This window comes from Schistocerca gregaria, chromosome 8 (assembly GCF_023897955.1).
Source record: "Schistocerca gregaria isolate iqSchGreg1 chromosome 8, iqSchGreg1.2, whole genome shotgun sequence".
NCBI classification, from domain to species: Eukaryota; Metazoa; Arthropoda; class Insecta; order Orthoptera; family Acrididae; genus Schistocerca; species Schistocerca gregaria.
In genome coordinates, this window is record NC_064927.1 from 64318773 (window position 1) to 64330828 (window position 12056).

Here is a 12056-nt window from a genome sequence, read left to right on the forward strand (position 1 = left end):
TTGCAACCTTAATTGTGCAACTGGGGATAACATAAGGCATATTGATGATAATGCCCCTCACACTAGTGTGGAGATCATGTCACTCACTGAACAGTACTGTAAGCCCTGGATGAAGCATTTTGTGAATGGTGTTAACACAGAGCATGGAAAACCACTCAAGGGTGAGTGATGGTCACACATGCATGTGAGTGATGCATCACCCCTCACTGGCTGCATCATATACAGCACAGTTTGGATCTCAGTGCTTCACAACTAACAGTGCTCCACAACTAACGGTCAGCAACATCCAGTCCAATGAAAGCGATACCCATCCCGTCCCAGTCATTTCCAAAGGGTTAATTCATGCAAAATACAGAGCTGCAGAATAAATATCATTACAGTTAAACAGTTGATAGGAAAACGAAATACTGCTGTTTGGACAAAGCCAAAGATATTAATGAATATGTAGTAAGTTTCTTTCATCAAAACATCACAAACTTCTTTATTAAATGGATAGACTTCTCTTATTAATACAGGAAGTTTAAAGGATAGATAGAATTTCAGGAGACTCTTTCAGCATTTCAGGACACCAAATGGAAATCACAAACTGAACAATACATCTTGATGGATACAAGCTAACACCATGTTACTGAAGTATGCCAAAACAGATTTAATTCCCAAATCTTTCAGGTTTATCAGTATTGGGTTGAACAGACCTTTAAATGCTGCACCACAAGAGTGGATCAAAAACCACACAAACTTCTGGTACTGACAGTTTACACACTACCAGCGGGAAATATCCTAAGCCTCAAATGAAGCTAGAAACACTTAATAAGGTTATGCACACTTAACTGGAGAATCACTGTTAGAGGGGACTAATTTTCTGTTAGGTAGTACAGATCATCAAGAGTGCGTACTGTAGTAGTTGTCTTGCTTTGAATTATTTTCACATAGTAAAGTATTCAATGAGGATTGAAGGACATAGAGTAATAGCCATTTACAGTTTGTTTTCTGATGGAACATTCGTAATGCTTTAATTATAATGCCAGTAGAAAATGGTTTATAGGACGATGACAGATTATTTATAGGGACTGTATTTGATTATTTGATGTTGAATAAATATTATTATTCTTTCTTTTCTTACACTTTATGTCTGGTCAAAAATAAAAGTGATGTGGATCTTGAGCAAGTGTGACTTCATTTTAACTGTATCTTACATGTTACATTGCATCATGGAACTTTCGGGTAATTGAACATTTATCAATAATTACAGATTTCTGTAGTTGTATATTATATATGTTTAGATGTAGCTGTATTGCATTGATGTACTGGTGGATAGTGTGTGGTATGGCACCTGTAGTTGATAGTATAATTGGTATAATGTCAACTTTACCCTGATGCCACATGTCTTTTACTTCCTCAACCAGTTGGATGTATTTTTGAATTTTTTCTCCTGTTTTCTTCGGTATATTTGTTGTATTGCGGATGGATATTTTGATTAGTTGTGTAAATTTCTTCTTTTTATTGGTGAGTATGATGTCAGGTTTGTTATGTGGTGTTGTTTTATCTGTTATAATGGTTCTGTTCCAGTATAATTTGTATTCATCGTTCTCCAGTACATTTTGTGGTGCATACTTGTATGTGGGTACATGTTGTTTTATTAGTTTATGTTGTATGGCAAGTTTTTGTAGTATTATTTTTTCTACATTGTCATGTCTTCTGGGGTATTCTGTTTTTGCTAGTATTGTACATCCACTTGTGATGTGATCTACTGTTTCTATTTGTTGTTTGCAAAGTCTGCATTTATCTGTTGTGGTATTGGGATCTTTAATAATATGATTGCTGTAATATCTGGTGTTTATTGTTTGATCCTGTACTGCAATCATGAATCCTTCTGTCTCACTGTATATATTGCCTCGGGTTAGCCATGTGTTGGATGATACGGGTGCTTGCCATGTAGTGTTTTCTTTTTCCAATTTACTTTCTTCATATCTGTTGATGTTATGTGATATAAAGGGTTGTAGAAGTGGTTATGAAATTGCAGTGGTGTAGCTGATGTCTTTATATGAGTGATTGCTTTGTGTATTTTGCTAGTTTCTGCTCGTTCTATAAAGAATTTTCTTAAATTGTCTACCTGTCCATAATGTAGGTTTTTTATGTCGATAAATCCCTTTCCTCCTTCCTTGCTTAATGTGAATCTTTCTGTTGCTGAATGTATGTGATGTATTCTATATTTGTGGAATTGTGATTGTGTAAGTGTATTGAGTGCTTCTAGGTCTGTGTTACTCCATTTCACTACTCAAAATGAGTAGGTCAATATTGCTATAGCATATGTATTTATAGCTTTTCTATTGTTTCTTGCTGTCAATTCTGTTTTCAGTATTTTTGTTAGTCTTTGTCTATATTTCTCTTTTAGCTCTTCTTTAATATTAGTATTATATATTCCTATTTTTTGTCTGTATCCTGGATATTTATAGGCATCTGTTTTTTCCATCGCTTCTATGCAGTCACTGTGGTTATCCAATATGTAATCTTCTTGTTTAGTGTGTTTTCCCTTGACTATGCTATTTTTCTTACGTTTGTCTGTTCCAAAAGCCATATTTATATCATTGCTGAATACTTCTGTTATCTTTAGTAATTGGTTGAGTTGTTGATTTGTTGCTGCCAGTAGTTTTATATCATCCATGTATAGCAAATGTGTGATTTTGTGTGGGTATTTTCCAGTAATATTATATCCATAATTTGTATTATTTAGCATGTTGGATAGTGGGTTCATAGTAAGGCAGAACCAGAAAGGACTTAATGAGTGTCTTTGGTATATTCCACACGTAATCTGTTCTGGCTGTGATGTGATATTATTTGAATTTGTTTGGATATTAAGTGTGGTTTTCCAATTTTTCCATTACTATGTTTAGGAACTGTATCAATTTAGGATCTACTTTGTATATTTCCAATATTTGTAGTAACCATGAGTGGGATACACTATCAAAAGATTTTTAGTAATCAATGTGTGCATAGTGTAGCGACCTTTGTTTAGTTTTAGCTTGATATGTCACCTCTGTGTCTATTACCAGTTGCTCTTTACATCCTCATGCTCCTTTGCAGCAGCCTTTTTGTTCTTCATTTATAAATTTGTTCTGTGTTATATGTGTCATTTATTTCTGTGTAATGACTGAAGTTAATATTTTGTTTATTGTTGGTAGGCATGTTATGGGGCAATATTTAGCTGGGTTTGCTGTGTCTCCTTGATCTTTAGGTTTCAGGTAAGTTATTCCATGTGTAAGTGTATCAGGGAATGTGTATGGGTCTGCAATGTAACTGTTAAATAATTTATTAAAAACAAAGATTCCAAGACTTACCAAGCGGGAAAGCGCCGGCAGACAGGCACATGAACAAAACACACAAACACACACACAAAATTACGAGCTTTCGCAACTGGCAGTTGCTTCGTCAGGAAGGAAGGAAGGAGAGGGAAAAATGAAAGGATGTGGGTTTTAAGGGAGAGGGTAAGGAGTCATTCCAATCCCGGGAGCGGAAAGACTTCCCTTAGGGGAAAAAAAGGACAGATGTCTGCTTGTGTCTGTGTATGTGCGGATGGATATGTGTGTGTGTGTGCGAGTGTACATCTGTCCTTTTTTTCCCCTAAGGGAAGTCTTTCCGCTCCCGGGATTGGAATGACTCCTTACCCTCTCCCTTAAAACCCACATCCTTTCATTTTTCCCTCTCCTTCCTTCCTTCCTGACGAAGCAACTGCCAGTTGCGAAAGCTCGTAATTCTGTGTGTGTGTTTGTGTGTTTTGTTCATGTGCCTGTCTGCCGGCGCTTTCCCGCTTGGTAAGTCTTGGAATCTTTGTTTTTAATATATTTTTCCCATGTGGAAGTTTCTTTCTGTTTTATTTACATCATCATTAATTTGAACCCAACAATTCTGTTAAATAATTTAGTTAGATGTAAATGTGTTGGGGTGAACTTCTTTAGCCAGAAATTTGATATTTTATCTTTTCCAGGGGCTTTCCAATTGTGCATAGAATTAATCGCTCAGATGACTTCATGTTGCAAAATTATCACTTCAGGCATTTGTGGTATCATCTTTTATGTGTCTGTTTCTGCTTGTATCCACCGTGCATGCCTGTTATGTTTACCGGGCTTGACCATATGTTGCTCCAGAAGTGTTCCATGTCTGTTATGTTTGATGGATTGTCTATTTTAATGCGTGTGTTATCTATTGTCTGGTAAAATTTCTTATGGTTTGTGGTGAATGTTTGGTTTTGTTTCCTTCTATTTTCACTTTTTTGTATCTTCTAAGTCATTTGGCCAATGCTTGTAATTTCTGCTTCTTTTCATCTAATTGCTCTATTGCTTCTTGTTGTGGGATTTAACCTAACCTTTTTCGTTTTTTGTCTGATATTTCATTTCTTATAAATTGTGTTAGGTGTCCAATGTCTTTTCTCAGTTTTTCTATTCTGATCTGTAGCCTGTGTTGCCATGCTGGTTTTGTGGGTTTCTTCTGTGTGTTGGTTTGTTCTGATCTCTGCCTAGTGTGTATATTTAGTGTAGTGAGTGCTCCTACATAAAGCTGTAGTTGTAACTCTTCTATAGTTGTATTTTCATTTATTTTGTTGAGTATGATTGTGTTGATAGTTGTTATTGTTGTTTCAACTTGTGGGTTATTTGGTGGTCTATTCAAGAATGGTCTAATGTCTGTATTTGTGTCTTTGTATTCTATATATGTCAGCTGAAATTTTTCTTCTATTCATTCATTAATGTATCTTCTTCTTCTTCTTCTGACTGCACATTATTTTGTTCCAGTATTTGTTGTATTTGTTGTTTGATGTTTTCTAATTCTGACTGGGGTATCCTGTTATTTTTTATTATTACACGAATCTGATCAGCTAGTCATTGTTCTGTTAAAAATTTTAATTCTGGGTATCTGGTAATAAATCTGTGTATACTTGTGATCTGCATCCAGTTGTGTTGGTTCCCAAGTTTGTTGCTTGGTAATAACAGAATATGAGATGTCGGTTAACTTCATCTGACCATCTCATTCTCTGTCTTTGTTTTCCTTCTGGAGTGGTTGCAGAGAGCATGTCCTGCAAAACACCCCTTTATTTGGATTTAAATAATTTTCCGTGTGACTAGCAGGGTCGTTACCATTGTCGACGGGCATAGGGTTCAAGCGTCGTCCCCGACCATGACAGCTCTTGTCCGAGGCTTCAATAGTTCTGTCCTGAACCAATGAATGACACTAAAAGGGGGGTTAGCCCTATTAACGGTTTGTTCTTTTTGTCGCCTTTTACAACTGGCAGAACATCCCGAAGACCTATTCTTTTCCCGAGCCTCCACAGGGTATTATTATTATTATTATTACTATTACTATTGTTATTATTACTACTACTACTATTACTACTACTATTACTATTATTATTATTACTACTACTACTACTATTACTATTATTATTATTACTACTACTACTATTACTATTATTATTATTACTACTACTACTATTACTATTACTATTATTAAACATTATCAGTATAATTCTGACCAGCTGGGTAAATACCATAGAAAAAGGACTGTATAACAACATCATAAACAAGGACTGTATTTCAATATTTTCAGAGAAATCAGAGGAAAATTGTTTACAGAACAGACAGTGCTGATGAAAAAATTTAATCTTTGTTAAATATATCTGTAGAGTAGTTTATGTCTTGTTTTCTCCTAAAACAAACCAGAGTAAGCTTAACAGAATCAAGGACAATGGTTGGACAATTCCTTGAATTAAAATATCTAGTAGTAGGAAGAGAGTGATGTATCTAATCAAGAGGACAAGCTGTAGTCAAAAGTTGAAATTCCATTACCATCGGAATTCTGAGACACTCCATGCCGTTATTAAGAAGGTGAAACTTGTTCACTATGCTCAAAAAATAAGAGACAAACACTTTCAAACATTATTAAACAAGAAGGGAACAAAAATAGTAATCTAAATGTAACTCAGCCCCCTGAAAATTTCTTTGGCAAAAACAGTGACTTCTTCAAATTATTGACCAGCAAATTCAATAATTACTTCCTGAAAGTGGCAGAAAATATCATAAAACCTCTACAAATAAATGACCAGATAAAGATGCATTACATTTATTTGTGGAGAAACTGGAAACAGCATCAACAGACATCTGTTTAAAAATTACAACAGTTAAAAAGATTACAAAATTCAGCAGGTCAACAAAACAGTTGTAATTCTGCTGACTATGATAGTGTTTTTAGCAAATATTAAAATATCCTACTGAACTGGTAGAATACCTTAAATTGTCTTTGCAATCAATAAATTGATCGATCAATGACTAAGGACATGTTTCCTGACAGACTTTAATATTTTGTTCAGACACCCACATGTAAAACTGGAGATAAGCAAACTAATCTTACACCCATTTTCTCCTTCCAGTCTTTTCAGAAGTTTTTAAGAAAGTGGCATATGTATTTAAGCAGCATCTCAAATCAGCTTTTGTACAGGATGCTCTACAGACTGCTACAGAAGACCTCACAAATGAAGTACTGGCACAGCTAAACAAGAAAAATTGTCCTTTGATATATTTTGTGACCTTGCAACACCGAGTGGACCACAAAATTCAACTTACTGAACAAAGTGTTATGGCATTAATGGCATCCCTGTTACGTTGATAACAGAAACCACAGGCTCTCGTGGACAAACCGTGTCAGCCATGAAACTGACCCCAAACTTGATACATGTAGTCCTACAAGGATTGATACTTTGCCAACTCTTGTCTAACTTACAGAAATGCTTTCCCAATACTTTAAAGAATAATTAAAGAAACTTTACACTTGGTTATGACAAGTAAGGGCCCAAACTCAAGTGCACCTGAAGTGAAAGTAAGTGGTTATTCAGCAAAATCATGCAGTAACAATAGCATGTGAAATAGGTAACTGTACATCTTACAGGTTTTTTAATGATCTTTAACTTCTTGCACTCAGTTACCAGTACATTTACTTGTTAACATGTTTTGTTACCAACAAAAAAATTTAGTTTCAACTGATTTGTAGCTTACACAATCAAAGTACAAGACACAAACCTCCAGGTTTAGGGTGCAGAATGGAGTAATATACTCTGGTGAGAAGACATTCAACAGGTTCCCACCTAACATAAAATGAGCTTTTCGGAACCCCTACGAATCCTGTAGAAAGTTACTAAATACACCTTATTAGCTAATTTTTTATGAAGTATTTGAATGTCTAGATTCAAGATTTAAAAAGTTCTGTTAACTTCATGGTTAGTAGCAGTGTGACAAAGCTGCATGGCAAAACAGTAATGTACTCTAGATATAACATTGTGTCTACAGATGTAGGTAAACATATTCTTTGAAAAACACTGTTGTTGTCAAGTACATATTAAGCTACCCTTAGCAGATACACAGGAACTATATGGTATAAATGAGGAGACAGTAATACCTCACATCAAAGTAGCAGGTTTCAGGATGAAATTTAGCTATCATGAGAATGAAGAACATTAAGCAGTACAGAATGAGTCTACTGTTAATTCAGAAAACAGTTTGCATTTCTGTCATTTCTTTCCTTTTGTTTATGTATACCATGGCTTGTTACACACCCTTGCAGGTTCTCCTCCTTGATGGCATGTACAGAGAGTGGTGAATGAATGAATGAATGAATGAATGAATGAATGAAATACTGGATGATCAGTACCTATACCTGTGTTGTGTGCAGCACTTTCTCCATGGGCTTATTCTGCAAATCCAGGAGGCCTTGTGCAATGTTGATTTAAAATTTTTGCATATAAATGTCGCACTGAACCACCAACAATGCAGTCCCAAGGGAAAAACTGCTTTATAAAACCGAAAAAAGCAGCATCATTGCAATATTCACAATTGGTTTTAAAGCACAGAAGAAGATAGAGCCTTCATCACTAAAATAGTTATAGCTTGTATGAACTTCAACATTAGTCACAGACAATTCAATTTTCCATCCATATATTCACCTTACGCACAGGAACATGGTACTCCTGCAGAGTGTTTAATTCCAAGGGGAGTTTCTGAGTACTTCATAAATATACACAGATAAGGAGCAATGAAATGTTCATAGTAAACTTGTGTTATCTGCTCATCTTTTCTTTCTCAGTTTACTTTCAGTGTTCTAAAATGACTAAATTCTGTTCACTCACTCTCCAACCTAAATAAATGTGTTTATTGACCAGCCTGGTATAGTTTTTCTATCTGGCACCACTTTGGCAGAGAGCACTGCACACACTATCTTGCACAGCCATAAATGAAGGAAGTCTACATACTATGTGGAATGAACTGGAACTTACCAGTGCACAAACCATTTCTCCACCTTCAAACTGTGTATTCTCTGCAGAACTACATGCAAGTCTGAAGACCCAGGTCGCAAATTTGTTGTTAGGATGCAGGGTACAGTATCTGCAAGTTTCTCATCCTGAAGATAAAGCTGTAAATAATTTTAAAAAATCATAATTACTTTCTGATGAAAAAGAGGATGCATGTAACACACTGTGAAAATGGTAGTTAAATGCTTTTTAAATATTTTTGCTATAATTCATGACAATATTTCAAAGGTAAACAGCTGGATGTCTGTGTACAATGGGAACAATATTTTGGCAAGCGGTCACTTTGCCATTATAAGCTGTGGCTACTTAACTGATTGCCTAGGCGGTGGTACAGGGCTTTTATCTCCTCTCCCTCCTCTCTCCTGACCTGGCACTTAGGGCACATCCATCATCTCCTATCCCTTCTCTCTCCTCCCCCCCCCCCCTCCCCACCCCATTACAACATGTCACTCCATTCACAGTTTGCACCCAGGAACACATGCTGGCCACATCTCAGCTGTTGCTCAGCCTGTCCCATCAGCTCGATCAGCAGTTCTCATACTCTAATTCTGTAGATTTTTGAACGAGACAGTACTGAAGTTAGACATCAGCGTCAGAGCCCCAGTATGGTTGTAATCCACTTCAAGTAATTCTGGTAGGCATTGATTTCGAACTGATGTTAGACTGATGTAGTCTGATGTGCTGTTAGCGTTCACAGCAATGATATTTGATAGTATGCACATTTGACAAAAATTTCTTGCCACATTGTCAGGAGATCTGATAGACTATGGACATATGTAGTCCGAGGTCATCCCCAACACTGTTTTAGCTGGTTGGTAGAAGACCTTCATTTGGCACTTACAAACAATTCACTCCACATTTCTGGGCAATGTGCCACAAATTTGAACAAATGCAATGGCTGCATTCTCCTGAAGTTCCTCTTTCTGTCTGTTTTACAGTCAGTGTAGAATGTAGGGCTCTCCAAATTTTCCACTTTGTGTAGTGATTCTTCCAGAACATTGTTTTCAGATTTTTATGCCCTTGGTTGAGACTCTCATTATCAGCAAGAGACAGTCCTGTGTGCCAATGTTTTGAGACCCTGTTCCTCTGCATGTGGTGGTGGTGGCAGCTGCATTTGTGTAAGTATAGGTTGGTATGCATGTTGTTCTGGTAAATGCTGTGGGCCAAAGTTCTGCATGCTCATCTTTTTACCGTGACATCCGAAAGGGGAGCACTTCATCTATTTCAACTTCCATGACAAAATTGATGTCTTAGTGTATGGAATTTAGATGTATGTGGAAATCATTCATCTTGTATTTTCCATGTGGCTGCATGGCAAGTGTGTCATCAACATACTGGAAAAAAAGGTAGATTTCCATTGGATTGATTCCATGGCTTCCTCCTCAGAATGTTCAGTATAAATGTTGATGGCAGTTGATAAAAGTGGACTCTCTCAGACTATTCTTTCAGTTTGCTCATAGTAATCACTTAATAATCAAGTATGTTGATGCCAAGACATGCCTAAAACATTGGTTGTGAGTGTCTTAAATTTATGGCCAATAAGCTTGGACTTGTTACGATGCACAACAAAAACCATGGCATCATTGGTATGTTGTGGACACTTCCTGACGTAAGAGCTAAGCATATCCTTCAGGTATTTAGCAAGTGAGTATATCAGGGAACCAATATTGGTAACAATAGAGCATACAGGCACCCAATCTTCGTGAAACTCAGAAGTCTAAAAAGTTTCAGTTGAACCATTGCTCTCTCTCATAGCTCCTTAACAACTTCATTGGCAAGCCTGACCTTTTGAGGAGTGCCACAGTTTCCAATTCCAATGTCTTGGCACACTAATATTGATCTTCCTGTATGCACTGTCTTCTAGTTGCCCTTATACCTTCTTGAAATAATCCTGCTAATACAGCACCACAGTTGCAGTTGTGTTTGTCAGCCTGTAAGACCATGTCATCTGTAGCTTCCCTTATTTTCCATATGGCTACATGCCATGCTAGAGATGTTGGCTTTCATAGGTTTTGTTTATGTGGAAGCATTACAGGTTTCATGATATATTTCTTTAGCTGCTTCAAGAGGAAGCCTTGCTGTTCCATTGCATTGATGATGTCCATGATAGATTTAGGAATAGGTGTAAAACTGAATCATTGTACTACTGACAGTTGGTAAATAAACTTTTCGATTCATTGTTTGAATCTTAACTCTAATTGATGTCAAAGACAGTTAAAGACAGTTAAAAAGCTGAAAAAAAGGAATTGTGAATAATCAGCCTAGACTATACTACTGAAGAACATTATATGTATGCATATGCATGATTTAAATCTATATCCATACTCTGCAAACCACTGAAGTGAAGGGCAGGAGACATCCCACTGCAGCATATATCATGGTTTCTCCACATCCATGATATTATGGGGTGTGGGGAGGTCAATTTCTTAAATAACTCTGCACATGCTTTAAGGGGGATGTAATGAATTTTGGTCCAAAAAAATCAATTTTTCAAGATTATTATTTTCTTGATCTGCACAGTTTAATCTCTGCTGTGTGTGAATTTTATCATAATGGCATATTTGCGAATGCCTTTCAATTGTTAAACTGATTAACCCTGTACTCCCATCTTTTCTGAAATTTGGGAAACTGCTTGCTTCGGTGGAATTTTTGTCAGTGTGAAGGCTATTTTCTTTTGATATCTTTGGCTGACATCTATATCTCTGGCTGGCATCTACATCTTTGCCTGAAAACTTTCTTGCATATGGTTTATTTATGTTTTGACAATATTAACACACAATGGATGGTGGAAAAACTGTTTAGGAAACTGAAGTTTTATGGAAATCGGTTTACCAACAAAAAAGAGGAAGCAGCTTGAAATGATAAACATAAGCTTCTCAGCTTCAGCATCGAGACATGAGAATTGTACAGATGCATGAATGATGATGATATGGATTCCAATGGATTCACACTTTTTGATTTAGAGCTTCTCTGTCAGGCTACAAAGTTTTCATGTTCATGTGTTGCCTGTAAAAATAAGGAATGCATGATTGTTGTCGAAGAAAGAAGAGTAGGAATTTGTGATTTTAAATTAATTTGTATTTCTTGTGGCTATGAATTTTCATTTTCCTCCTCCAGAAAACTGACACTGGTATTTATGAAAGCAATTTTAAGTTAGCATATGGTCTGAGATGCCTTGGACAGGACAGGGAAGGAGGTAATTTCTTTTGTGGTTTTCTGAACATGTCTCCACCTTGTGCAAGGTTTGAAAAAATAAAGAAATGTCTGATGCTGTATGCAATACTGCCAAAGTTTCTATGAAGAAAGCGCTGAAGGAATTTGTGGAAACAAACCAAAAAGAAATAGGTCCTGGGATATATATTCATGACAGTCAGTCTCCTATAAATGTTACTGACCTGTGTGTGTCTGTATATGGGACCTGGATGAAAAGGGGTCACACATCTCTGTATGGAATTGCATCTGTTATTGGTACTGACTCCACTCAAGTTTTAGATGTAGAAATTATGTCTAAATACTGCCACCAGTGTGCAACAAGGAAAATGTCCAACAATGAAGACAGTGAGAAATTGACAAGAAAAGCACGCAGTAGCATGTTCTAAAAACTATAGAGGCTCAAGTGGGGGCATGGAGGCTGCTGCAGTTGTGAGGATGTTCTCCACATCTGAGGACCAGTATGGTATGAGATATACTAAAAACCTTGATGATG

The 12056-nt window shown here is 36.5% G+C and overlaps 1 protein-coding gene across 1 annotated transcript in view; it reads right to left on the reverse strand.

The window, feature by feature from the left end:
• Nucleotides 1-12056, reverse strand: part of LOC126284255 (uncharacterized) — an 88752-nt gene that overhangs the window by 41565 nt on the left and 35131 nt on the right. Inside the window, exon 4 of the mRNA XM_049983056.1 lies at nt 8315-8451. Within this exon, the coding sequence (XP_049839013.1) occupies nt 8315-8451 (137 nt within the window). The remainder of the gene's footprint in view (nt 1-8314; nt 8452-12056) is intronic.